Source organism: Desmodus rotundus, chromosome 12 (assembly GCF_022682495.2).
Source record: "Desmodus rotundus isolate HL8 chromosome 12, HLdesRot8A.1, whole genome shotgun sequence".
NCBI lineage: Eukaryota > Metazoa > Chordata > Mammalia > Chiroptera > Phyllostomidae > Desmodus > Desmodus rotundus.
This window is the reverse complement of record NC_071398.1, coordinates 98,161,550-98,189,376: the sequence shown is the minus strand read 5'-3', so window position 1 is coordinate 98,189,376 and position 27,827 is coordinate 98,161,550. Positions and strand designations below refer to the sequence as shown.

The 27,827-nt window shown below is 59.3% G+C and overlaps 2 protein-coding genes across 9 annotated transcripts in view; one reads left to right on the top strand and one right to left on the bottom strand.

The window, feature by feature from the left end:
- Positions 1-4,180, top strand: part of FIRRM (FIGNL1 interacting regulator of recombination and mitosis) — a 39,157-nt gene extending 34,977 nt beyond the window's left edge. Inside the window, exons 24-26 of one of the 4 annotated variants that reach the window (XM_053914525.2) lie at positions 203-392; positions 2,448-2,522; positions 3,841-4,166. In XM_053914525.2, coding sequence (XP_053770500.1) covers positions 203-392; positions 2,448-2,491 — 234 coding nt within the window. In that variant the 3' untranslated portion in view covers positions 2,492-2,522; positions 3,841-4,166. Of the gene's footprint in view, positions 1-202; positions 393-2,447 lie in introns of all 4 variants that reach the window. The other 3 variants (XM_053914528.2, XM_053914527.2, XM_053914526.2) reach the window with 3 other exon arrangements.
- Positions 322-27,223, bottom strand: SCYL3 (SCY1 like pseudokinase 3). Of its 5 annotated transcripts, XM_071219850.1 has the most exons (14): positions 26,794-27,049; positions 22,474-22,683; positions 20,841-21,026; positions 18,917-19,030; positions 17,219-17,275; positions 16,095-16,197; positions 14,894-15,005; positions 13,292-13,369; positions 11,585-11,724; positions 10,218-10,402; positions 4,420-4,591; positions 1,447-2,123; positions 1,019-1,086; positions 322-446 (listed from the first exon to the last, which is right to left on the bottom strand). In XM_071219850.1, the coding sequence occupies exons 2-13, from the start codon at positions 22,636-22,638 to the stop codon at positions 1,027-1,029; spliced, it is 2,049 nt and encodes a 682-aa protein (XP_071075951.1). In that variant the 5' UTR covers positions 22,639-22,683; positions 26,794-27,049; the 3' UTR covers positions 322-446; positions 1,019-1,026. The 5 variants fall into 5 exon arrangements, with proteins under 5 accessions (XP_071075951.1, XP_045045641.2, XP_024409382.2 ...); XM_045189706.2 differs by lacking the exons at positions 322-446; positions 26,794-27,049 and adding an exon at positions 27,086-27,223 and having other exon boundaries at positions 525-1,086; XM_024553614.4 differs by lacking the exon at positions 322-446 and having other exon boundaries at positions 525-1,086; positions 20,841-20,969; positions 26,794-27,050.
- Positions 27,224-27,827: the final 604 nt, after the last annotated feature.

Sequence of the window (27,827 nt, the reverse complement as noted above, 5' to 3'; positions counted from 1 at the left end):
TCCCTGAGTCGCTGCGACGGGCTGAAAATGCCTCCACGCTGAACTGTGTCGGGTGACAGGCAGCTCGGACGTTGTGAGCCAATGACCTCAGTAAAGTCTGCGCCGCACAGCTGCGCTCCGGTGCAGGAGGGGCGCTCCCGGCTAGTTTCGGGACAGGTATTGGGTGTCACTCACTCCACTCATCAGCACTCTCACTTGCCAGCCTCGTGCCAAGAGAGCCCGCAGTGAGCCCTGCCTGGAGGAGGAGTACAGGTCGGCGCTGCGGGCTGCGACGGGGGCCCTGGAGGCCATCGGGTCCCTGCTGCGCAGGTCCCCCGCTCCGGACTGGCTACCCCAGGAAATGCAGCTGCTCCAGGAGAAGATGCGTGAGCTGCGGCTTCACGGGCTCTCAGGTGACCAGACCGACCACAGTACGGCCTAGGGCTGCTGCGGGGGGTGGTGTCGTTCTGCGTTTTGTAAATGGGAATGTTAGTGTAATTACATCTGTACCTTTCCTAACACAAAACGACTTTTGTAGAGTTGAATCTAGTGAAAATAGTCTTTATTGGACATTTACAGAATAGGATCATGGGGTATTTCTCAGGAAGGACTTTGGTACACGTAACAACACACGTGGGAACAGTCAGTACCGGCCCAGGCCCCCCAGGGAAACTAGACAAATAAATATGCCGCCCAAGGAAACCTCGGCAATTTACAACCATTGGTATCCTTTAAGCTAAATTCTCTTCAGTATTCATAATAGAGCTTACTCTTTTCACCGGCAAAGAAATGGCACAAAGTTAAGTTAATCAGCTTGAAGTTCTGTATTTATTCTCTTCACTTCCAGGGTTACCTGGCCTTAGAGGCACAGCCCCCCTCCTTAGGTGAGGGCCCCCCAGGCCTCTCTGTTGGCACAGACGGTAAAGCCCCCGTCTTGAGAAAACGGTGCTGCGGGTGTTCTTGTCTGTAGAGCCTGCTGTTGAGGTATTAGTTTGGTTTTCTTTTAAAAAGGACTCCCTTGCCCTAGAGCTTCACTCACAGCCACTGTCACCAGCTGCCGTCTCCCCAGTTCAGCTCCCCCGCGTCGCCCCAGCCTTCGGACTCCGCCTGCAACGACAAGCACAGCGCGGGCAGCCGCGGGCAGCGTCTCCACGTCTGCGAGGCCAGGGCCCACTTCCTTGTGCCGAGCAGGCCCACTTTCTAAGCGCCTTCTAATCTAGCAAAGTCAGAAATGGCACCTTTTTCTTGGTTTAACCCAAAAAGGTGGTAACTCTACCAGGAGGCCTGCTGAGCACCTGGCCTGCACTGCCGCCTGCCCTGGGGAGGGAACGGTGGCAATAGGAAGGGACCTTGGCTCACCTTGACTGTGCTAACCTGTTGTGCACCACCGTCCAGCCCCTCGGCAAGGTGGCTGGGGGTCTGTTAGGAAGGGGACAGGGCAGCTGGGACCCACCAGGAAGTCCTTACCTCAGCCGTGTCTGCTGCAGCAAACTTTGAGGAAAAGTGCATCCCTGGTGAGACGATGTCCTCGCGGGGGCCTGTCCTCAGCTCAGGCAGAATGAGGACAGTGGCTGAAGGCTTGATTTCAGGGGTCATGTCAGCAAACCAGTCCAACTCGGGGTCCTGCCCCGGCTTCTTTTTCACTTGAATGGTGAACTCCTCTCCTAATCCCCATTCTGAGGGGAGCTGGGGGCGTCTTTCCTGTGATGACCCCTTCGGTGGCGTGGCCTGCTCTGGGTCGTCCACGCTTGGGGCAGGGCTGGTCTTTGGGGGTCGGCTGGATGCCAGAGGCTTGGCCTCCTCTGTGAGCAGAGGCACCACCGTGGGCAGGGCCTGGAGCTCCCCTGGGTTTCCAGCAGTTCCACCTCCCGGGCTCACCGCCAGGTCAGGGCCGCCATGCTCCAGGTCATCCCAGGTCCCCACCGCTGCTTCCGAGTCCCGGGGCAGGGACCTGGCAGCCTCCCGGGGTGCTGGAGGCCACACCCTCATGTTCACAGTTCTGCTCTCAGGCTCCTCAGGCTCGCTCCAGTCCGGCCACTCCTCGGACGCCTGGGGACTTGGCATGTTTTCACCGCCTGCGGAGGTACTTTTTACATCTGAAAGGCCATTCACAGGAAGTTTCGTAGTCTGGGAAAACGGGTCAACTGTGGGGACATGGTGCAAGAAAGGGGAAGGGTTAGCGCCAAAGAAGGTAATCTTGGGGACATGTCCTTGCACGCTAAACCACAAACATGACAATCAGAGCGCCCTTCCCGAGTGTTCAAAGATGACTGCTACATCGTCAGTAAACACGCACAAGTGTTCGGCTTAGACAGTGACCCTCGCGTGCTCACGTGTGTGCACACAGGGAGGTTGCCGAAGCCCCGTGTCTCTAGTCTGAGATTTCCTGTGTGTGGTCCGGGCGCTGAGCAGGGCACCTGCCAGCTCGTCCGCAGACTCTGCGAGCCACACCCACCCTTCCCTCACAGCTCGCCTGGGCGTCTTCCGGAGCGACAGCGCTGGCACGACCTAGAAATCGCTGCACCGAAGCATCAAGTCCCAAAGTAAAGTATCTGCTGCAGGAAAGGGTTCAGGGGTCAACCTGCCCCGCCCACCGCCCCCCCCAGCTGCAAAGAAAAGGCAGTGACACCCCTGTAGTATAGGGAGGTGAGGTGACACCCAAGCTCTGGTTCCCAAAGTGTCCCCAGTTCTGAGGATTCACACTTCCTGCTCAGGAAATGTCCGCCCAAGCAACGGACGAGCTATTTAAATTTGCTCTTGCTGCCAGCCTGGGGCAGGGTGTTGTGGGAGCCTCACTGTCTGCTGTTCGCTGTCACTGGGCCCCTTGCCAGAAAAGAAACCTGCAGGGACGACGCTGGAGGGGCTCTCCCAGCCAGGTGGGGTGTGCTGTGCCGGCCGCAGACCACGTGCCTGGGAGAAACAGGATGAGCAGAAACTCCACAGGAGGATAGGGATGCTGAGCTGCTTGTTAAAGGAAACAGGTACATTTAACCCCAGTAAAGTGTACAGAGGAAGCACCTTCAGGTACCCAAAGAAGTGCTCACCCGGGATGAGAATGGAGTCCCTGTGTTGGGGTGTGAGGGCAGGCTGCATGTCCCCTGGTGGGGTGGAGCAAGAAAGGTGCCGGCACCAGGCGAGGGCTTGGGTTAGACAGCACCCCTGCCTCGTTACGGAAATTATAACCTTTGAACCCACTTTGGTGCTGATTTGAAGCCAGAAAGCTCATTGCTCAAAAGGATTCCAAACAAAATTTTGGCCAGATCCATCCTCCCCTTGCAAATCCAAGGGGATTGGCCTGGGCTGAGCCACCACCACCAGGCCACATGCTCCCTTCTCACGCCCTCTAGGGCCTGGTGTCCTCCGGGTCCTCCCTGCTGAAGCCCTACTAAGTTCTCAACAGGTCCCCTTTGTCAGTGAGTCTGTCCATCCCGGTGACTGGCGGGGGAGCAGGAGGAGGAGGAGTCTGAGAAGACACCCCCTCTCCACGCTGCCGCAGCCCCCAGGCCCCTCAGGAAAACCAGCTTCTAGTATGTGCCCAGGTCCCAGCTGAGAGGGACGGCAGCTCCCGCACCGAGGAGGGGCCCACCTCATGCCGCAGCCTCAGAAAGCTGGTGTCGCTTTAGGAACTGCCCCTGGCCTCAGCGGCAGACCATGGGCTACCAATGGCCGCCGCCCTGTGTTGGCCCATGGCCAGCAACGAGCAGAGAAGCCATGGCCCTGCTGACCCCACATCTCGTCTTGGACTTGACAGCCTGTCTAGGGCAGGAGTCACTGCTCCTTCCAGGGAACACCCGACAGGGACACCCCGGAAATGGGGGGTCTCCCGAAGTGCCTGAACACCCACAGCTTTTCACCCAACAGGCCAACAAAACCAAGAGACGTTAGCCAGCAAGTATGGAGCACCGCTACCACCTTTGGAGCCTCGCAACACGGACTAAACTGCAAGTGCGTGCGCCTCTGCCCCCGCAGGCCCACTGCTGGGCCTTGACCCCGAGGGGGCAGAGCCAGGAGCCGCGGCATTTGCAGGGGCGGAAAGCCCAGAAGCGGGTGTGATGCTTCCGTCAACAGGGATGCCCCTGAGTGCGCTCCGCTTGGGGGGGCAGCTGTCTGGGGGTGGGCCCGAGCTCGTGTTGACCTGGACCCTGGTCCCCAAGAAGCTGCTGCTCACAATCAGGCTGTACAGCTGTGTGTGGTGTTTTCTCATCGTTTTTAAAGATCGTGTGAAATCTTTGTGGGCTTAAAGAAAGGGATGAAAAGATTCCCACTAAACTAGTAAAGTCAGTGTCCTGTCCCCAGAAGGGGTTGGGAGAGGGACAATACTAACTTTTACATGTCTGTATCATCTCACTGAGGACAGCCCACCTGCATCACTTGTACAACGTTAGAAATCGAGTAGAAGAACAGCACAGTGAAGGGCTAGACCTTTCCAATTGTTCTTACCTTCTGGGGAAAGGTCGGTGGTTTTGGTAAAACTGGGGGCAGTGCGTTTGAAGATCTTGGTTCTTTCTCCTCCCACAACCACCTCCGGTCCAAGCAGGGAGACCAGCACGGCGAGGCTGTGCAGGGTGACGGCCACAATGGGGGTGCTGGTGTCCCGCAGGCCCAGCAACACCTGGGGGGGACAGGGAGTGAGTGCGGGCAGACCGGGTGGGCTCAGGTGGCCCTCCTCCCTCCGCCGTGCACTCGGGGCAGCGGCCTTCACACTGCCCCAGGACCCACACATCCCCTCCTGGCCCCTCCTCCTGGGACAGCGTCAGTTAGAACTGGCACAGCCAGCACCCTGACAATGGGACAGAAGGCCTGTGACTAGGACACAGAAGCAGCTCAAATGAGCTGGGCAGAAGGGGCGGGGGAAAGAATTGGAGGGTTATCTGCTACTAAGGACCCCATGGGAAGTGAGCGGTCCCAGCGCAGGGAGGAGTCCCCCTAACATCTGGCTGTGAAAAGCGGTGAGGACTGTGCCCAGAAGGCAAAGCTTCTGAGTCCCCGGCGAGCTCTCAAATGCCCCACTGGCCTGCTTACAGAGGGACTGGCTCTGAGCTCCAACGTGGGGCCAAAGAGCACCGGGGCCGCGGGGGGAGGGCAGTGTTGTTGAAGGGCAGGGGCCTGGCGGCTCCCTCCAGGTACGGAACCCCTGCAGGTGCAGCTGCGCCTTGGTTGAGCCCCACCTCCAGCCCCTGGGGTTGAGAGCTGCTGGCAGGTGCCAAACTTGAGTCTCCATTCACCTGGCTAACACCTTTCACAGCCCTGGTGATTCCCTGAGACCCCACTCACCTCCGCCCAGTGACCCTCTCTAAGCAGCTCCTCCACACAAGCCACCGTCCCTGTTCACGCTGCAGACCTTCCTGAAACCTCTCAAGGTCCCACAAGCCCCAAAAGAGCAGGAGCTGTCCTCGGCACACCCTGTGCCTCTGCTGCGCTGCCCTCGAGCCTGGCACGAGCGGCAGCCAGTGGTGACTTGGAGTACAGCTCCAGCTACGGAACCACACAAGCGCTTGAGTGGCAGCAGCCCTGGTGTGCAGCACGGCCCCTCCCAGGCAGCTCCTAGCCCTGCACACGCCACAGCCCACTGCAGACCCCTCTGTAGCTCCCACCAGGCGGCCCCAAGCTAAGAACACTCGGCGGTGGCCTTGACCTGCAGTGGAGTTCCCCACAGTGAGACAGGAAAGTGAAAAGCTAGGAAAATTCCTTGGCAGCTGGAACAGGAAAACCGGGACAGATCGCTGAACACACTGGCCGAGCGACTGACAGCCAGGTGCAGACGGTCCCCAGCGTGGAAGGAAGGCCCGGCAGGGCAAACTTGGGAACACAGGGACCTCACCCCAGGGGTGACCTCTCCCACTGCCCCTTCTCTCCCTGGAGTCGACATCTAGGCCCCAGGGGTGGTCCAGCTCCAGACCCAGAAAAGCAGCAGAACCAGGGGGGCAAGGCCAGGACCAGCTGCTCTGCCGCAGACCAATCAGGGGAGCCCATGACCCTGAAAGGACACATCTGAGGAACTGATGAATGTTCTGTTGAGACCCTCCCATGATACCTCCCCCAGGGTCCCCGCCTGCAGGAGAGAGACAAAGGCCCCAGGCGCCAGTCCCTTCCCTTTCCTTCTCCCACTACTCTCTTCCCAGGCAGGCACCTCCTGAACTCTAAGGCAGCTGGACCCAGGCTGATCCCCTGAACCTGTCCCCAAAGTCCCCTTTTCTCCGACTTCCCAGTGAGCTCAGGCAGCCCAGCCTGGGCTCTCCTGTTGCTGCTTCCTCTGTGCCGAGCCCTCCCTTGTTTCACTGTCCCCAGTTTTAATGAACATGTCTCCTCACTCCTCATAGTCACCTGGACTTGCGTTGTGAAACCTTCCCACACAAGGTCAGGACCCCACTCGGGGCCAGGCCCCTGTCTGGTGACAAAGAGGCTCCAGAACACAACTGAGCTCCACTGGGCCAGCTCCACAAACAGCGCCCTGGAGGCAGACGCTGCTGGCACAGCCCTGCTGGAGACTCCCGGGACACTGCAAAGAAGGGGCCAAGGACACGGGGCAAGTGGAACTACCTGGCTGGAGAGGCAGCTTTCTCCAGGACAGGGTCCCGGCCCCAGTGGCGTTCTGTCAAGTCCTCCCCAAGCCCAGCCAGCCAGCAGCACCGAGTCTGAGTCCCTCCAGCCTGTCTAGCACCTCTCCCCCCACCTTGCGGATTCCGAAACCCCCGGCCACCCCACTTGAGCCCTGCCTGACCTGGCCCTCTTCCCGTGGCTGCTCCCCATCAGCGGCTGGCCTCGGCTCGTGCTGTGGACTCCTATCTAGGCCGCAGCTGTAGAATTCCGTACTAGATCAGCCATACTGTACTGTGTGCACCACCCAACATCAGGTCTCCTCCCGTCACATTCATCCCCCTTACCCTCTACCTCCTCCGCCCCCTCCCCTGGTCATCACCGCAAACCCTCGCACAGGTCCGCGCTGCGGAAAGGCTGCACCGCCCTGGGAGCGCCCCGCTCCCCCCGCAACGCGGCCCCAAACCCGGCAATCCATAGGCCCTCATGCAGCTGAGCCCCGAGAAAACAGTGTGATTAACCTGGGCAGAGAACCCGGACAGACACTCCTCCAAAGAGGACACACAGATGGCCACAGACACTCCAACAGACGCTCAACATGAGCGTCTCAACAAATCAAACAAATGCCGGCGAGAGGGAGCCCCGGAGCGCGGCAGGTGGGGTGCAGACTGGTGCAGCCCCCGGGAAACAGTGTGGAGGCTCCTCCAAGGTAAAAACAGAACTACCATAGGACTTAGCAATTCTACTACCGGGTATTTATCCAAAGAAACACAAAACTCTAATTCAAAAAGGTACGTGTGCCCCGATGTTCACTGGGGCATTATTTACAACGGCCACGGCGGCAGGGAAGCAGCCCGGTGCCCTCGACACGCGTGGGTGAAACAGCGGTGGGGCACCCAGACAGAGACGCACCGGCCATAAGAAAGATCTTTCCCCTCGCAACAGCGTGGATGGGGTTAGAGGGCGCTACGCCTCGTGATGGAACTCAGAGACAAACGCCACACGACGCGACTTTGCTTCTCACGGAATCTCCTGGACAGACAGACAGAAACGCACAGATGGGGAGAACAGACTGACGGCTGCTGGGGGCAGGGCCGGGGGCCGGGTGGGAAGGGTGAAGGGACTGGGGAGCAGGGACCGGTTGTTACAGAACGGTCACGGGGTGAACGGGGCGGCACGGGGAATGCAGGAACGCTGCGGTGACCATGCGTGGTGTTGGGGGGCGGGGGCTGGGCTTATCGGGTCGCTTTTTAAGTTACGGAAACGTGATCACTATGTTGTGCAATCGCAGTTAACAGAATGCTGTTTGTGAACTGTGATTGAAAAGGTTTTTAAAAATACGGTAACAAAACTAGACAAATACACTGGAAATAACACTGCCACAAAGGCCTGAGATGTTGCTTCTCCCTCCTGCTCCCACCGCTCTGCAGAAGCCGCACAGCGCAGGGGCGGCAGGCTCCGCAGAGCACAGGGGACGCTTCTGTCTGGAGGGCGGACGCTCCCGTCCTTCCCCGCTTTCTCAGCTTCACACGCTCACCAGCTGCGGCCCTGACGCCTCACTACTGTGTCTCATGCGTAGAACACCTGCCCCACATGGGCCAATTATGACCTCTTCCCAGTGAAAACTGGAGTTCAGAGAACCTGGTTACTCACCTCTGTGGTCTGCTCAAGCTGGGGGCCATCGGGACGACCTGGCGCAGGTGGGAGGTGCGCAGAGGGAAGACCAGACCCTGGCTTCCAGGCCGCGCCACCCCTGGGGCTGCAGGCGGGCAGCCTGACGTTCCTTCATTAAGGCCTCTCTGTTTGGCCAAAGGCCTTCACTGGGGTGAAGGCCACGGCGGCTGCCAGGAGAGGTTCCGCTCCGCGTGCCAATGACGTGCAGGAGGGAGATGGCATGCAAGACCCAGGCAGCCCCGGACCCGAGGCCTGGGCCCTGTGGTGGAGGCAGCAGGGCCTCACGGGACCAGGAATCCTGGGCTCCCGGCCCAGCTGTGCTAGGGATTCCCAACACGACTAATTCCTCATTTTACTTTTCTCCTGGTTTCCTTGTTTCTTTAAGGTCAAGCTTGCCAACTGGGGCTTATGAGAATTTTCAGGTCCAATGCTAACAGAGCTGTACAAATAAACTCAAGCACATTTCTTTTGCATATGATTAGAATTCTATCAACTGAATGTGATAATTCTAAAATAACAAATGACCCAAAGCCAAATTCCAACAGTCACCCTCAAACCGCCCCCATCTTGTGCGAAACCGAGTCCCTCCCCCATCGCCTGCCACCGTAGTGCCCAGCACGCTGCGACCTCTTAGAGCTGCACTGCCTCAGCGCTTCCTCCTTCCCAAGCCCAGCGCTGCTACCCAGTGAGCTTTCTGGCCCAGAGACACGGGCTGAGTGACTCCCCTGAGCAGGAGGCTGCTGACTGTGGAGCCGTTCTTCCCTCTGAGGGCTCCGGGCCAGTGCTGAGACTTAGGGCGGCGCCTCCGCATCAGAGCGGGAGTGCCGAGTCCCTCCCCTGACGTTCAGACACAGCCTGCTGCCGTGGGCACACCCCCTCTGCAGCGGGCCTGGCGCCTGGGCGGTTCGCGTTAGCCCAACGCGTGTGACCGAAGTGGCTGTCAGCTCTCAGCACCAGCCACCTCTCCCACTGGAGATCGTGTGCCCGTGGGACATCGTGGAGAGAGAGGCCCGGCTGTCCCAACATCCTAGCTGTGCCCCGCGTTCCTGCCAGGCCCTCCAAGGTGCCATGTTGCTGTCTGGATGTGTTGGCTCCGTGCGGCCCAGGCGCCAGCTCTCTCGGCTGGTCTCACGTGGGTGGAACAGAACCCCCAGCTGGGCCCAGTCCATCCAGAGAACCGTGAGAACCACATGGCTGGTTTCGAAGGCACTGAGTTCTGGGGTGTTTCTTACACAGCAGGCAGACACCTGCCTTTCCCTCTACAGCTCCTCTGGCCCAGCCCCTCGGCACAGCCCCTGGCACAACACCATGCCTTACAACTTTTAAATAAACTAACCACTAGCAGAACAAACTATTTTGAGAGATTTCATGTGACTAACAAAATCTAAACCGGCATACTGAGTTGAAGTCTCATAAATTCATGTCCACCCAGAAGGTGACCCTTAAACGAAGCCACACTGGGTTAGAAGGGCCCCCCACCCCAGGATGGTGGCCTGGCGGAAAGGCCGCGTGACGGCAGAGGCAGAGACTGCAGTGTCGCAGCCGCAGCCACGTGAGGCCCAGGGCTGCTGGGAGCAGCAGGAGCCAGGAGTGGGGAGGCAGGGGTCACACCCAGGGCCCTCGGGGAGCACAGCCCGCCACCCCTTGAGTCTGCACTGCTACTTCCAGAACCTTCTGTCAGTCACAGGAAACCAACACAGACCTGACCTGGAGCCCTGGAGGGGCAGGGCTTAACAAGGCTCCAGGTGGGGTGGAGGGGGGGGGGGTCGGCTGAAGAGACCGGAAGCACGGATGCCGCCACCTCCCCCTCTGCGGTGTAGCAGTTGCTTGCAACCTTCTGGGACCCAGGGTCTGCGCTCAGGCGGCCTCTCCCCCGGGGAAGCCTGCTCCCTGGCCCCAGAGAGGTGGCACACGACCGGGGTTTCTCTCTGGTTGTGCCCAGGTGTGCCAGTGCTAGGGCCTGGCCTTCGTGGGCGGGGTGGAGATGGAGCCCCGCGCCCGCCCCTCCGCAGCCGCACTGCGCTGACCTGGGGCAGGACGACGGTGCGCAGCTGCTCGCGCGTGAAGTGCTCCGCGTAGGCCTCCAGGTGGGACAGCAGCACCAGGCGCACGTGCTCCTCGTGCACCTCGAACAGCCGCAGCAGCACGGGCACCACGCGCGCCCGGAACAGGGCCGGCGACAGCAGGCACGGGGTCCCTCCGTGTGCGCCGTCTGCTCGGGGCGCAGGTGGACAGAGGAAAGAACAAACACAGTGCGTGAGCGCCACTGGGATCCGCCAACCCGCCCCGGAGCTGGACCCCTCCGCCCTTGCCTGGGATCTCAGGCCCCAAACCCAGGGGCAGCTAAGCTCTCCGTGGACCCCAAACTCCTCTCTTGGCTGCGTTATAAATACCGTCTACTTTACAGAAGTGTTTAGAAAATACTGTATCATTCTTCACGGTCTATAAGGAAAGCTTACATTTAAGTAGAATCCCGAGTCAATAACTTGTTACACATTTGTGCTTCATCAGTGAGGAATTTCATAGATCAGGCTGATGCTGTTGTTGCAATTTTATCTGTAGAACCAGGAGGTGCCGGCTGCTACCACAGCGCCTGGTGCGGGCCAGCCCTCTGCCCCGCGGTTGTGGGGGTGGAAACCTTTACAACAGATGACGCCTCTGCCCGTGTTATCCCAGAACCAGGGCACCCGGCACACAGGCAAATTTTTAAAAGCCTCCCAGGTGACTGAGAGGTACACCCCCACCTCAGATCTCCTGAGTAATCGGACGGAAGAGCTCCAGAGCAAAGTCCACGGCTAAAGGGAATGACACCGGAGTCGAGCACAAGGGCGTTCTGGTTGTAACAGTCACCTGCAACGCTGCTAGGCTGGGTTGGGACTAAGAACAGAAGAACTACACCAGGATGCACCCCGACTCAAAATTCTAGTCGTGGTAGGGCTACGCTCTCTAACCGGAGCAGTTACCCATCTGCAGTGCTTGTAAAGTCACAGAGTGTCACAGTCACGGCCTCATCTCACACTCAGAACAAAACCAAAGTCCCCAGAAGTGATCTCAAGTGCTTTTCCGTCTTTCCACTGACAACAGAAAACAAGCAGGTGCTTTGGGGGTCAGCAGGCGCCGGCCGCAGTGACGCACTGAAAACGTCCAATTCCCGGGACACGCAGGCTCGCCCCCCAGCCTCACGTGCTCTCCACGTGGCAGCCCTGTGCACACGTGTGTGCGCGTGCTGCCCTGCCACACGCAGCCGACCTCCAGGATGCCGGCTCCGGTACCCAGGTTTGAGCCCCAGGGTTCAGGGGCCACCACACTTCAACTGCACTGTCTCACTCTGCCGCCACGTGGGCCAGTGATCCCAACTCCTCCACTGCCAGTAACAGTTCGAAAAGCAACGCACCTTTTTTGGGGCCGAGCAGGTGAGGAAGAAAACTCCGAACAGCCACTGGCTCTGCGAACACCAGCTGGTTGAGCAGCAGGGGCACCAGCCTGGAGGCGACCAGCTCCTCGGGCAGGCAGCTGACTCTGTCCAGCAGAAACCTGTGGGGGGCAGGGAGGAGAGTCTGGGGGCTTGTCGTGACACAGGCCAGCTCCTGCGCATGCTTCCAACACCCGAGGCCCGCCTCCCACTCCGTCCAAGTGACGATTTGCTAAGGAAGCTAGGAAGGCGACCAGACAGGCCCCGGTAGGTAAGAAGGCAGGAGGAGGTGAGGCGGTTCTCACCACTCACCACGTCTTCACCCTCAGCCCCAGCAGCTGCGTCCCTCCCCCCACAGCCCGGAGCCTGCTGGTCAGTGAACGGGCGTCCCGCTGTAAAAGATGCAGGCTCCTGGGTTATCCAAACTGTGCACAGCAATCAGAACACGGGCTTTTGTTACTAAACTTACTCAACGCAAACAGCGCCTGTGAAACTGCTCAGCGAGGAGGCAGCAGATGTTCAGTGTTAACGGTAACACCACCCGCTGGTCCGCTGCTCTCCCCGAGTAGGACCCTGCCCCTGCTCTTCCGGGGTGCGAGGGCCTCCGCTTACTTCAGGCCATCCCTCCCAGCCGCTGCCCACCCACTCCCTTCCCTTCCAGGACCACTGACAGTCCCCAGCGTGACTGCAGCTTGCTCTGCCCCTTCCAGCCTCAAGACTCCACCTGGACCCCACTCCTCCCTGGGCAATGCTCCCTGCTCTGCCCCCCAGCAGAGGAGGTTCTACGCAGCATCTACCTTTTTGCCTGTGGCAGCTCCACTCCTGGGAAGACCAGCCTACCGTGCGCTCTGGTCCTTCAACTCCTACCTCAGCCGCTCCCTCCCCACCTGCCCTTGCAAGGGCAGCCCCCAGGTCACAGTTGGGGTCCACTGTCCTGTCCTTGCCCCCCACTCTTTCTGGGAGGACCTCACCAAGTGTAGGCGGTGAACCCTAACAGTCACCTCCAGCTCATCAGCCTAAGGCCTCTCCTGAGAGTCAACCCCTCCGGCCAGGAGCCTGGGCTCATGTCCTCTGAAGGCTCCCCAGCCCCTGACCACCCAATCCACCCTTTTCCCTGAACGATCTGATCTCTGCCTGAACCCTAATTCATTTAGTGACAACCACCAAGGCTGGCCACCGCATCTTTTGAGTCTTTCCCATCTCTGCGTCTGGATGCCCTCGGGTCAGCCTGCTCTCAGGTCCACGCCTGACCGGAGGTGGGCCTGTGCCTCATCTCCGGGACACTGGGCCCCTCCGCCACCTGCGTCCCTCCGTGGACGGCATCGGGGCCTGAAGCCTGCGTGCGCGCACCTCTCGCTGCCACGGATGGACAAGGGTGCCCTCCTCTCACGGTCCTGGTCTCGGAGCCTGTCCTCCAGCAGGACCCGGCGGCTGCCGTCCAGGCACCGGACACACTGCAGCTCTGCGCACCGTTCTCACCGTTCACGCCCCGCCCCCGGCCCGAGCTCCTGAGACACCCGTCTCCCTCTGCCTCCCCCCTGGAGCCTTGCGCCCAGGGCCCGGCAGGAAGCCCTGCGGGGGCGTCCGGCTAACCTGGCAGCACAGCGCAGGTCTGCCACACGTCGCCTGAGGGTTTCGAGGGCCCAGGCCAAGCTACTGAATTTTAAGGTGTTAACTTTCTGAACTTACTTAAAGAATTCAGTTTTTTCCTCTTCACTCTTCAATGTTAAACTTTTCAAGAAATTCACAACTTCCAGAAAATCATTCCTAAATGCCAAAAAGAAAAAATATGCAGGACAACAGATCAGAGAAGCCACACTAACTGCAGCCCCAGCCCCAGACTGCACTGTGGCCGTCTGGACAGGAGCCTCCCCCTGCGACCCGGGAGCCCACCGCTGGCCCAGCGTTAAGACTGTCACAGCGGCGCGGGAAGGGGATGCATGCGTCAGCGCACACGCATGTGCACACAGGCTAATGCCGACGTCTGTGGTTTTTATGATCACCACCGTCCCAACTGTTCTGCTGTCATGGGGCATGGCCACATGAGGCTCGGGGAGAAATGGTTATTGTTACAAAACAGTTTTGATTCTCCTGCTCTACATCGTGGTCCCTTTCCCTCGGGCGGGACAGAGGATGAGGGGTGGCCAGCTTCCTGCAGGCCACCGAGCGGAGGCTGCGGACTGCTGCCCGCCCCTGCCCTGTCCTGGGGAGGTGCCCAGGGAGTGAGGCTGGGCACGTAGCCCGGAGCCCCCAGCAGCACAGCTGCCCCCCGAGGTCCACATCCTACACTCACCCCTGTTTCCTGCTGGCTCCGCAGCAGAGAAAAAGCCCCCATGTCTTAACTCAAGTCTCATCAGACTGACTCAGCCCCCCCACCAGCTCTCCGGCTGGGCCCTTCCCCTGCTTGGGGACCGCCGGCTGCGGGAAGGGGCGCCCGAGTGTGTTCCTGGTTCCTGGCTCTCCTCCGTGCCTGGAGCACTCTCGTCACACCGAGACCAGAGCATCTAGTATGGCAGGGGCAGTCTCCACGGAGACCTTATATCAGGTAAGTGAAGGGTCACTAGGAACCACCCAAAGCTGCGGCCACCCCTTGGTTAAGGCTCCTGTAAGGCAAAGGGTTGGGACAGATTCCTGGAAACAAACTACAGATAAAACCCTGATAACTGCACGTTTAATGAGACCACCCATCCGCTGGCCCTATCCTGGGGGTCACCGCCCCGCAGGGGGGACACTAGCTTTCCCTTCACCGCCGTTTTTCTCAGGCTCTCTGACTGCAAACAAGAAGTTTGTTTCAAAACTGACACAGGGTTGGCTCTGCTAACAAAGGCCGTGAACATGGAGCTCCCCTGACCCGCACTGCGTGGGAATAAGGAACCTGGGGCCACAGAACTGACACCGAGCTCCCGAGGCTCAGGAGCAGCAGCTGTCTGCCCCCCGCCCGGCGCACTGCTCTGCTGTCCCCACGCATCCCACTAAATTCAGAAGCCAGTCTTCTGCCTGAAGAAAAGAAAGCTCCCTTCCACCCCCAACAAGAGAATTCCAACAGCAAGCCCATCTCCACGTTGCAATGGCGGCAGAGGGAGAGGCCGAGTCTACCAGCCTCCTCCACTAAACTACAACTCGGCCAGGCCCGCCTCGCCCCACCCATCGGAAGCCCCGCGGCCGCTCCTACTCCGAGGACGACAGGTTTCTAAAGCCCCCTGCCCCTGGCGGGGCGCTGAGAGGCAGCCCCACTTCCGTTTCCCACGTGGGCACGACTCAGCCTCTCCCGATGCCCCACCAGCCCCTCACCTGAAGAAGCCATGGGACAGGAGGGTGCGGAGCGAGGGCCGGCGCTGTGGGACGGGGTGCAGCAAGGCTGAGTGCAGGGTCTGTTGGAAGCTGCAGAGAGCGTCCGCTGAAACTGAAATCCAGAGCTACAGTTAGTTTCCAAGGCTTCCGCCTCCTTTCAGGGCCTCTCTAGCTGCAGGCTGACGAGAGCAAAAACCAACCTGTAAAAGCCCAAACAGACAAAGCCCTGGCTGTTGCGAAGCAGCTTCCAGTCCTTAAGCCAAACTCCCCAGCAGGTGTAGGAAATGGCCCTGCCGGCCCCACCCACCCACGGAAGGACCCACCCCACGTGCTTCCCCTGCGGCCGCTGCCTGATGGTCACTTTACTCGGCTGGGGACTAAAGGAGGCCACGCGAGCAGGTTACTTGAAGGACGATATTCTCAACGCTCCCAAGGACTGCACGTAACTGCCTCCACTCTAGACTCGTGGGGAGCTCAGGGGAGCTCACCGCCGGCCTGCAGGGGCCGGCCCGGGGCCTCAGGGCTCATCTGAGGACTGCGGCTGGGACACCTGACCGCTGACCCTGAGCATGCCTGTCAGCTCAGGTCGCAGCCGGGGCCTGGCGGCGGAGACTAGGGCAGGGCCGCGTGAAGCAGTGGGGGCACAGGCCCGTGAGGGGCCTGCTGGGCGTGTGCCCAGGACAACTAGTGGGAGACACTGAAGGCCCAAGAGACTGCAGGACAGCGACGCAGGCTGCTGGGGGCCACTAGCAGACTCGGGAGACACAGTTGGGGTTCTGGGGGATGACAACCGGAATGAGTAAGTTACACCAAAATGAAACAATTCAGAAGGGTCTCAAAGAGTTAGCGATAAAAAAGGTTGAGTTCGACGTAGACACAATTGACAGGCGCCTGACTGCCACAGGTAACAATACCTGGGCGCTCACTCGCTCCCTGGCTGCTGCAGGCGGTCCTCCGACCTCGCTCGCCGCACCAGCTAATAGGACGGTGACATGGTGCTGGCAGCCAGAGTTCGAGGGCTTCCCCGCGGAGCGCAGAAACGCCAGCTCCCCTCCTCACTGCTGTCCGGGTCTGCCCGCGTGGGTGCCCAGCAGGCGACTGGGTCCTCACTGCAGTGAGGTCTGCGGGCCTCCGAGCCCCGCGGGACAGGCCGTGGCAGCTCCCACTTGTCCTGTGGACGCGGTGCTTTAATGCCACTCACCCTGTCCACTGAGGGTTGTGAGCAGCCTCTCCGCCAGCTTCCCAAACGCATAGGCATCCCGTGCGTGACCGTGGGGCTCAGGCAGGGCCACGAACTCCGGAGCCTGGAAGCAGGAGAGGCCGTCAGTGCCGGGGCACCTGACCACAGGCTCCCTCACTCCAATTTACGGGCTCTTACTGTCTGTGGCTTTCAAAACAGGTCTGACAGCAACCAGAGTCAACAGTGCTCTGTTTTTTGTCTCGTTTCCTCAAGTGCTAGTTAAGACCCTTAAACTGATTCAAAACCCCACGTGCTGTCAGAAAAACACCAGCACTGGCCCGGGTGAACTGATGTACTTCCAGGCCTACGTCTCTTTCCGGCCTGGCCTGTGCCTCCTGCAGAGCACGCTGGCCGTGTCTTTGGGGTCGACTGTTGGTTCGCAGTGGTTCTGAGACAGGTTGAGAGAGAGCAGCCGCTCTCAGCTTCCAGGTAAACCCAGCGTTTTACCAGCAGCACCGCAGATGGGGCGTCACTCACTCTATGTGGGTCTCGGGGCCCCACTCACAGCCGGACTGGCAGAGCCACGGCTGGGGGCTGCCCCCTGCCCCCCTGGGTTCCAGCGAAGGGTGGACACTGAAACGGGAGGAATGGGAGGAAGCACCCACGCTGTTCGCACGGGCGTCCCGCTCCCCGTCTCATTCCACTTCCTTTTCAGCTATGTCATGGCAGGTGCCCCGCCCCGTCCCCAGGACCCACCCGACACGGTGCGCGGTTATTAGGAGAGGACGGAGGGTGTCCCTGTGCTCTGCGTCCCCGGGACTGCTCTGTAAGTGCTGGTTTCTGTCTCTTCTCCCCCGTCCCTCCCGCCCCCTGGCAGTTCCCCACATCTGCGCGTCTGCTTGTTTTGCTTGTCTGTTGATTTTGTTCTTTAGACTCCACAAGACTGAGGTCCTTCCGTCTTTAAACGAGTCCCAGGTGTCTACCAAATGTCAGCGGAATGTCAAGAAAAGGCTCCCTGTGGTGCTGACTCTCAGAAGCCCCCGGAGCCGGAGGAATTGGGGGCCCTGTAGCTCAGCACAGAACGAGGGGCAGGAGAGTGTTTTTAAGTCTCACGCTCGGCTGCAGAGAACGACGCGTCATCTTACCGTCTCTTCAGGAGGGACACACGCCGGGTCTCTGACTGTCTGGATGCTCCTCAGGAACTGCAGAGGGGACAAAGGGAGGGAGGGCTCACTCTGGCGTTTAGCGGCCCAGCCTCTGCCAGCGAGTCACAAAGGTGGCCGGCAACGGAGATGTAGCCAGGAAGCGCCGTCTCACACGCGCCACACATCACACCACCGCCACACGTCAAATACACGCATTAAAAACCTTCCTAGCGAAAGGTAAAGGCAGGCCTGGCGCAGAGCAAGGCTTCAGCGGGAGGTAAGTGTTGGTCCCCTCCCCGTCCCCTGCAGCTGGCCGGACAGACCCCTCACTGTCCAGAGGCACCGGGGCATCCGACGCCCTACGTGGGAATTCGGACCCCTCCCTCCCATGCCTCGGGGACATGAAGGAGCGAAGGGCCTCTCTGGCAGAGGGCCAGTCTACCACTGACCTCACCGCATCAGGTCTGTCTCAAGGCCTGCCGCCACATAAGCTGCCGAGCCAAAGCCCACATCGGTACACTCTCGCGCTAACATCAAGGTTACCTTCTGAGAGCTTACACGTCCCAAACACCATCGGGGCACTAGGAATACGAAGGGAGTGCAGCCACCCCCGCCCCGCAGGTGTGCCCAGCCCAGCACGAAACCCCGAGTTTCAGCAACACATGCCCAGGGTGTGGCGGGGACGCGGGGACGGCTTCGTGGAGGGCACGGGCTCATCTTAGACTTGGGCTCCTCTCCTGTTCCCAGCGACAGGGCCACACAGGGGTGAAGGATTCCACACGCCGGAGGCCCCGCGAGCCACTGTGGAACAGGACCACATGTTCCATGTGGAGCTCAGCAAGTGTGAGTGAGCGGAGCGGCCGGCGGAGCCCAGGGAGGGCTGGGGAGGAGACGGGCCCACCTGCCCCAGGGGGAAAGAGTGTGGAGTATGACCCACAAAGAACCGCATGCCGAGAGCCTAATGCAACTCAAGGGGAGTCCAAGAGCAACGGTGGGAAGAAATAGCGGTTGGAGGAGCGTCTCCGTGGTGATCAAACACAGGCCATGCGGGTGAGCCCGGGGAAACCGCAGTGAGAATGGGGTGGGGGTTCCTGTGGCGGTAGTTTTCTTCCCTCAGCGAGTCTCGTGGCAACGGGCTCCGTGGCGGACACACGGAACCACACAGAGCCCAGAGGTCCCAAGTTCTGTGTCCGACAGGATTACGCGAAGGGCCCCAGGCACCACAGAGCCCGTGGGGAGAGGGGGGCATTTGAGATGTATGGGTCCTACTTCCAGGACTTGGGACAGAATGTGTGACTCCAGACGACTTGGATAGCTGTGCAGTGAACATTTCTTGAGTCCCTACTGGGTGCCGAGCACTATTATGGGTGGAGCTACAAGATCAAGGTAAGACGCATCCACGCCTGGTAAGGAAGGCTGAAGCACAGGGGTCGTTGCAGAACCCAACAGGGCATGGCACCGCCAGCGCAGGAGCAGGAGGAGAGCCCTGAACTGAAAAGCGGACCCAGGCTTTCCACCTCTCGGCCTCGGGGTCCTCAGCTGGCAAACGAGGACCAGAGGATAAACGGCCCCCAGTGCCTGCGGAAGGATCAGCCCCACAGTTCCAGGAAGATGAGCACCAACAAAGCAGTGGGGTCTCCAAAGTTAAGATCACCCCAACACCAATGGGAAGGCCCCCGGGAGCCCCACACAGCTTACCTCCGGGGTGGCTTGGGGCACCTGGCAGACGGTCTCCATCCCTCCCAGCTTCCAGTGCCCGTCCTCACTCACAAACACCGACGACATGCAGATGTTGTTGTGTGTGAGGTGTCCCTGGAAGAAAGAAACAGGAAGAAGTCCGCCCTCCAATTTTTAAGGTTGAAGTCGCAGAAAACCAAACACTCATCAGCGAACAAGAGGCCTGGCACGTCCTCCCATGCCGGCACACTACACGGAAGTCCGGTGTTGAGCAGGGACGAGCTGGAGGGGCCGCTCCAGCCCTGCGCTTCGAAGGGCGGAAGACGCCACGGGAAGGCCGCTGTCATCTCCCCCCGCCCGGCAAGGCCTGTCACCGTACACCCCGTGCCCACAGGTGCATAAGCAGAAACTCACTGACCTTTGGAACCTATCCATTTGCTTCCGGCCTTTAACCCTGTGGAGGGCATGGCTGATCTGAGAGGTAAAAGCAAACTCTTCTCTTAAATATTGTTACATATGTATCGGGTGCATACGTTTGTATCTGACTGTTCAGCCATAACGTTCAAGCTCGTCATGACCTTGAACCTACGCACCCGGAACACGTAACAATGTTCCAGAACAGAGTTTGCACCTCGCAGATCAGCTGCGACCTCCACTGGGTTAAAGATCACGCTCCCCTGTTCCCATCGCTTCCCGAGTTAATTTTCTCCTCCGTTCTTTCCTGCTCACATTCCACCGCGACCCCAGGCCCCCGTCACCGAAATCCTGCCTAGCAGGCATTGAACAAACTGCCCAAGCAAAAGGGGGCTGAAGGGGAAGGACGACCAGCAATTTCACAGACCAGAGCAGCCAAATTCAAAACTGAAACTGCTTAGTCAGCTAAGTGCGAGGGAAGAAGAAAATGAGAACAGGGTGGACGTGTACGTTTTCTTTTCCAAACCAGGAGTCATTCCAGTAGACAAGTGCATTTTAAATATTTTACCATAGAGCAAATGTGTGTGTTTTTACACAGAACATAGCAGGGTATGAGGGCAGGTGTAGAACGGTGCGGGAGGCCTGTCTGCGCCGGGGGAGAGCCCGCTCTGCTGCACACAGAGCCCTCTGGACCAGCAGCCGAGCCCCGGCCAAGTCAGGACACTGCCTGCCCAGACGGCCGAGGGCGCCGTTCCCTGTGCGTCCGCCACACTGTTCGAACTTTCCCCACTTTCTCCATCAAGGGAAACGTCCCCCACAGCGAAGCATCATTAATTCTCCCACGTGCACCTCAGACACACTCTTAAGAGAGAATAAATCCAAAGCGATGTTTAGAGAGTTTGTCTCCCATCAACAGAAACATTTTTAAAACACACAGTTGTGTCGAGTCGAATGCCAGTTTCCAACCTCTCACTGGTGGTCTGCCCTCGGGGCGCCACAGGCCCCACTGCGGGGTGTGACCCCTCTGAGCAACAGCGCTCCCTCACCCCAGCCAGCCACGGCCCAGTGGGACGCGGGAAGGACCCCTCCGTCCCCAAGGGCAAGCATCCACAGGATGGAGAGGGTGTCTCAGTGGTACCACCTGCTCGAATGGGAAGAGATGTGTAAAACTGCCTCTTTCTAACAATCGTTCCTTCAAAATCGAAAATGGGACAAACTACTGAAAAAGAAGAGGATCTTCGGTCCACAACGGTGCCGACACTCAGCCTTCTGTCCCTGTGACAAGTGTCGCTGTGGCTGCGCTCACCTAAGTCTTTCCGTACAGACTCACGCAAACTGGAGGCAGCCCAGTAAACCGAAGTAAAGCCTCTAACCGCCCCGAAGTGGGGCTCCCTGCCCGACTCCTCAGACCACCCCCCCACCGGGGTGGGGCGCTTTCCAGTGTGGACAGGAACTTTCAATGTCTGAACGCAGCAGAATTTACAGCCCCCGCCCCCACTCCCACCCCCAGCCCCTGCGTCTGGGCACTCACTCGGTCGTGAAGGAAGATCAGAGCCAGCAGGATGTCGTAGATCCCCGCGCAGACCTCGGCGGAGGACAGCGTGGCCAAGGCCCCCTCTAGAGGCTGCACCCGCTCGGTGACCAGATGAATGCCGTCCGCCTGCACCGAGCAGGATAAGAACCTCAGCAAGCACGGGTGACGGAGGGTCTTCAAGTGCTTCCAGAACAGACAGAAGGGCCCCAAGTTAGTGCCTCAAAACCACACTCACTCCAGTTTCACATGAGTCCCAGAAAGTCAGAACGTGTAAACTTGCATTCAAGGCCCCTCCCAGCCTCCCAGCGCCACCCCCCCCAAACTTCCAATAAGGCAAAGGAGACTCTGTGACTAGTTGGCGTGGCAGACACTACAGGGCCGACCGGCTCCACCAGGGCGGTGGGAGCTCGGCAGCCGGGCAGCCGGACGGCCCCACGGCCACTCAGAACTCCGCACCAAGTGCCCAGACCGCTACCTGAGAGCACCGCAAAGTAGACAGTAAGCAGTTGGCCTGCTTAGGCCAACTCCCGGGGGCGGGTCAACATTTGGGGAAGAGACACCCCCGAGGGGAGTCTCCTTCACTGCTGCCTCCAGGAAAAAGTCCCCATTTGGCTTCTCTGTCCTAGGGCCCATCGTTGTCCTCTGGGTTTGTGCTCCTTCTCCCGTTCTCCTTCTAGAGCTTGGGCCGCACAGGGTGGGAGGAAGCCCACCTGGTTCCGTGCGGGCCGAGAGACAGTCCGCTAACGCTCATCTGATTAACGAAGGAGTTTCCTTTCCCTTCTTTATTTTTTAACCCTGTGCCCCTGCGGTCTGTGGAGGAGCCTGAGCAAGGCCCTCTCCCGGGGCTGCACTGGGCGACCGGGCAGGACGCGGCCGGCCCACGAGGAGTGGAGACCTAGTGCTGACCGCAAGCGAGGCCTGCTTCTCGGGGGTCCATTATGACTCAGGGGTGCAGAGGTATGCGGAGGGGCTTCACTGTTTGTGACCGCTCTTCCTGACTTGCTATTTCCCTCTGAAAACTATACAGAGCGGGGCCCTTATCTGCAGCCCGAATTCACTTGCAGGTTCTTAGAGGGGAAGACAGCCATCACTTCAGGCTGTTCAAGAAACAACACGAAAGCCAGGGGCCTCAGCTAGAGAGCAAGACGCTTCAGGGAGAAGTGTGCCTCCTCCTCCCAGGCCGCACCCCGGACACGAGGGTGGACGCACATCCTGTCTGTACACGACCGCGGCACGGCGGAGCCTTGGGAGAAGAAAAGCCAGGGCTACAGTCCCTGAAACACTTCATCTGCAGGCCACCGTCACCGTGCTATGAAGCCATGCTGTCGCCACTGGAGCACCTGGCCTCTCCTTGTCCACACCAGCCATGCCGAGGCCCCTGGCCACCCTCTCACTGCTGAGTGGCAGCGGATGAGGAGCGCCACCCCTATGCGGTGACGCTTGCTGACTGGCCCTGTGGTCCCGGACCAAGTCAAGCCAGTTGGGCGTCCTCCCAGGAAGTCAGGACAACCAGGTTTTCAAAGGCCATGAATAAAAACACCACTCCTGTGCCCCCTCTCCCTCAGCCTTCATTCACTTCGCATTTTTCTTAGTAAAAAGCACTAACTGCTCGGGGGGTCACCCCACGGACCTTGGCGGCCTTGTTGACCTTGTCCTCGTTCTCCCTCTTGTACACGAAGACCGACGCGACTCGGCCATCCTGCAGCTCGGCGGGGAACACGGCGAGCCCGGAGGGCAGGGTGACCGGGGGCCCCTTCAGCGCACAGCTCTGCAGGGCGCTGCTCTCTGCTCCCATCCCTCGGGCGGGGGGCGGCGTGCAGCCCCTCCCCAAAGCCACGGCCTGAAAGAAAACAGAGAACACAGTCAAACTTCAAGTCTCTGCACACGAGGCGAGGACCCAGGAGCGCCAGGCCAACCTGCCAGGTGCTGCCACGACCGAGGCCACCTGGCAGTGAAAAGGCAAAGTCACAGTGAGGCGCCCGCGACGCCATCGAGGAGCAGCTGAGAGCTCTAGACAGTGCACGCGGCCCCGGTCCAGGCCTCGTGGTGGCTGCCCTCCGACCCCAGCCAGCCCCTGCGCGGTCAGGGTGGGTGACGGCACCGCAGACTCAGGTCCCTCACGCTCCCCTAAGCCACTTGCACGGCCGCTCGCAGGGGACAGGGCTGCAAACTCCATCAGGACTGAAACTTCCCTGTCTGAACTTGACTTACAGAGGTGACAACACAAACTGCAGACCGTCTCTGACAGCAGTGGTAACAAGTGGGCGCTCCGAGAGGCCAAGTAAAGCCCAGGGGAGAGCTGGGACAGGACACGGACAACTCACTGGGTGCAGGTGACAAGCAGCGTAGCAGCAGGGCGGCCTCTGGCTCTTCCTGCTGATACTCGGAAAATGCACAACTGCGTGATCTCGGTGCTAAAACAAACCCCACACACGTGAGACCCTAGAAGACACAAACTACTCTCGATGGCGCAGAACCGACTGGGGCTGCCCGGCCTGGGCCCAGTCAGCGAGCCGGGAGGGGAAAGGTGGCAAAGGGGGAGAAGGGACCTCTGGGGGCAACAGGCACACTCACTTCTCGATTACAACAGTTAGGGTGATGGGGGACTACAAGCGCCAACACCTGCAGAACGTCTGGTATGTTCACTTTACTGCGCATCAGTCACGCTTCACTCAAGGTGTTTTAAGAAGAAACCTAGATCACATGCCTGTCCCTGTATCCGCAGGCATGGACTCACAGACTCACGGACACACAGACGAGCTGGCAGAGCTCTGCTCGGGGTGTCAGGTCTGGGGTGACCCCCTCGCTCACAGACGTGCACGATGTACCTGCCCCGTCCAGACCTTCTTGCTAACAGGGACATGGCTCGCCCGGTCACCCGGCGCCGCCCTGTAGCCCACAGGCAGGCCAGCACGGGGCCACTGGGTGGACACAGGACCTGGCCCCGACCAGGACCAACGGCCCCGAGGAGCCAGGTCGCACCATGGGTCAGAAGGGCCTCAATACTTACGTGGAAATATCCTTATGGGTTGGCTCACGTTTTTTTTAAGACGGCACAGGCCAAACAACACGCCTAAAACTAAGTGGCAGACTTCAGTTCTGGCTTTGCCGCAATTTAGATAACAAGGCCTAACACTCTACGTGGGCCGCTCAAATTTCTACTGTAAAATCTGCACCCTCTGGGTACCTGTTATACACAGACCCTCGCTGGCCTTCTTCTCACACGGGCCAAGTGCCCCGCAGCACCTCCTGTGCCATCAGAGTGTGCGATGCTGCTCCAGACGCACGCACCATGGCCTAAGGACACAGGGATGAGGACTAGCGCTGGCCACCACGGGGTCAGTCTCTCAAAATCCAAGAGCAGTTCTGGGAATAAGGAGGAAGTCAGCTCCGTAACAAATCTGCTGGGCTCCTACTCACTTAGCAATGTGTCTTTAAGGACAGAAAAGTTAAAAACCATTAAAAAAGCCACGTGTCTCTACTCTGAGGGGACCACAAAGAAAATGCGAGTGTCTGTGGCACCACAGAGAAAAGAAACCACAGTGACTCCCCTACTCCAAGCAGGCGTGGCACCTGCCCAGCCTGTGACCATCCCACCCCACTGTGCAGGGAGGGAAGGGGTCGGCGCTTGGATCTTGCTCTCTTCTTCTTGGACACAGTGAAGGGGTCAGTTGGCTACCCAGCGCCTAAGGGCAGTCTCTGCACATCAGGCGTCTCCAGGACCCGTGGCCTGGCTGTCTCCCCAGGAATCTGACCAAGAGGTGTCTTTGACCACCAGCAGGTAAAGGGGTGCCATGGGGCTGGGTTGGGGCTGTAACCGGCCAAAGCCGGGCGGAGGTGGGCGCTCGGCAAGCCCAGAGAAAGCCAGGGGGCATCAGGAGCAGAGCTTCAGGCATCGTCAGGGCACGTTACTGCCCTCCAGCCCCAAAAGCATTCCCCCTGCCCTGGCCACCCCTGTCCATATGGGGGGCCTCAGGGACACTCGGGAGCTCAGCGGGGCTGTGCTCTGTGAAACCGACTGCCATTTCCTAAGCACAAGCCTCTGTCCCTCTCTCAACACCTCCAGTCCGCCAAACCAGTTGGACTAGAGGAATGAGTTCGGTAAGTGTTGTTTGGAAGCGTCTCTCTGAGGCTGGCCTAACTCTCCCAGCCACAAAGGACCGCGTTGCATTGCGAAAAATCAACGGGAAAATGAAAACCTGCCTGGCAGAAGCTCAGGCTGTTTATTCAGTTTTAATAGGAGTCCCCGGGATTCAGGAGCAGTGCTCTGGCCGAGCCTTTAGTCATTTCTGAACAGCGGAGGGCTTCCTTGTGGCAAGACTGGGCCTTACAACATCCACTGACCTTCAAGTTAACATTATGAATTGCCCCACAAGATAAATAACAGCTTAGGGTTATGAAAGCTTTTTAGCAAGAGGTTAAAACTGGTCACTTTTCTTAGCAGTGTGCATTTTGGGTCTCAGGCCCTAAGAGAACACGAGAAAGATGCCGTTTTGGGGAAGCTTGATGAATGTCCACAGAAAGGTTCTATCCTATGCCCGGGGCAAACTTTATTAGGGGGAAAATAAAAAGATGTGCTGTTGATTGCAATTTGAAAATGTCTTAAAAGCAGAAATTCTTGATTCTTCCCTTCACGCAACTGTACCCTAAGAGGCACTAAAACTGTTGCTATAAGCAGCACTTTAAAAACGGTAATTGGGCTAAAATGGACTTACTGAAATGTAAGACCGATAAACGGTAACACTTGCATTTCCCAAATGCTCTTTCTTTTTTTGAGGTGTGCAGGGGAAAACCTGCAATCTTGTGGCTTTGAAATGAGTCACTAGAAGGTAGAAGGGGGACACTGAGGTGGGGCTGTGAGCACGGGTGGGCTGCAGGACCTGCTTCTCTAGCCCACAGCGAACCGTTCGGAGTTCCTGACTTGAACACCGTCTTGTGTTTAGAAATGTGTTTGCCCACGGCCCTCCATCTCTTGGCTTTCTTGGGCAGCACCCCAAGTTTCTGGGCCTGGTCTGGGTCACTGGGCAACTCCCTGAACTGAGAACCCCCGTGTCCTGGGGGAACGAACGTCTCTCCCTCTGCTCAGTCCACAGCAATTTGCCTCCATGATCTTGGTCCTGATGACGGTTCCCGTTCCGGTGGGTTCCCGCAGCTCCGAAGCGCCCAAGGCGAGCGTGGTGCGTTCAAAGGTCGCCTGGAAGGCCTGGTGTCTCATTATCTGGTGATAATGCTCCTTGGGGTCCTTTGCTTCGGTCTGTTTCAGGTGTATGTCCCCGCATGGAGCTCGGGTTGGCCGTGCCAGGGGATCACGACACATTATGGACCCAACACGGAATCTGACTTCAGCCAAGAGAGGGGCGTGACGTGGGGCTGGCTGCACACGAGTGCCAAGACCAGCGGTGGCAGCGGTTCCAGCATTCAGGGCGCTTCTGCGTTCAAGCAGTTTCCTACAGATGTTCCACCTTTATTCTAAATACAAAGCAAGTCGCAGAGAAGCCAGCAGCTGCTCCTCTGGAGCCGGCCCCGCTCTAGCATCCAGGATGAAGGCGGCGTTCCGAGCTGCGCGACACTGGGGTCCCCGGCTCGGCGACACCGCCCACCCCGTCCTCGGGACCACAGGCCATGAGGTCCTGCGGAGGCCACTCGGGCACTCAGGGAGGAAGTGTGGCAGCGATGTTGCTGGGTTGCCCCTTACCTGCCGCACCTGACCATGAGGCCCAGCCCCGCGGCTTCCTTCGAGCGCCAGGCCGTCAGCGCCGCCCCGGGCCGGGTCCCCCGCCAGCCCCTCGGAGAAGGCGCCCGGGAGGCAGCGGGCCGGGCTCAGCCGGCCGCGGCGCCGCGCCGAGCTCGCCCCCTAAGCGCGGACCCGCGAGCCGCGCGCGCGCCCACCGCCAGCCCCCCTCCCTCCCGGCGCCCCGGCCGCACGGACGGGGACTCGGCTCCCTGTTACCTGCCGGAGGGCGGCAGGAGGCGGACGAGGGTCTTGGCTCCGGTCTCCTCTTCACCCCCTGTTGACACCAACCACCCCTGGCCTCCCCCGGGAGGGTCTGGCCACTACACCGACAGCCTTAGGGGGTCTGGTCCCTCCGCCACCATAGAGACGGGTCCGGAAGCCGGACAGAATGCCAGCCTGCTGCCCTCCAAAGCCACCACCGAGGTGCACGAACCCGGAACCGAGCTAGAGGGGCCACCCAGGGGACTCTCCGGCCGGGGCCATCTTGAGTGCGGGCGCCGGTGCCCACCTTGCGGTCCAGCCACCGCTCCCAGTGGTCTGGTGGGTTGTGAAGAGGTCCCCTCTTTCACCAACTGGGCGGAACGCTCAGCCTCGCCTGGACTGTAACATTCAGGCTTTTAAACCCGGGTTTTCATTTGACTTCCGCCCGAATCTAAAATGGCCCCGGTAGCGTCTGACAAACAGCGAAGGGGCGGGGCGGAGGGAAGACTTGTGGCCTTGGACTTTCTGGACAGTGACGTCCCCCTCTCCGCAGCGCTGATTGGCTGAGCCGCGTAGTCCAAAGTCGTGCATTGGAACGGCAGCTGAGCCACAGAGACGGAAAGTCTGAAGTTACACTTGTTTCAGCGAGGGGTGGAATCAGGCCCTGTAGGACCTGTAATTAACATTAATGACTACTACTTAATAGGCTGCTGGGAGAGTAAAGGGAGTGTACGTAATAGTTTTAAAGCTGCATGACTCAAAGTAAACACAATGTCTGTTCCTTGTCTTCTGCGTGGTCGTGGTCGCCATCACTCCTACTCAATGCGTCTACGCCCTCACAGATGACAGCTGACCCGAATCCTTCGATCATCTATAACTTTTAGGTTCTTAATGGTCGATAACAGCAGCTGAAACTTTAAGATGGATAAGGGAGCCCTCAATGTCTTCTCCAGGTTAAATGGAAGCAACTAGCAGACCCAATGATGCCCCTTATTCAGAAATGTATCAAATACTTACGAGGACGCGGATGCACACAGCACTCACTCTGT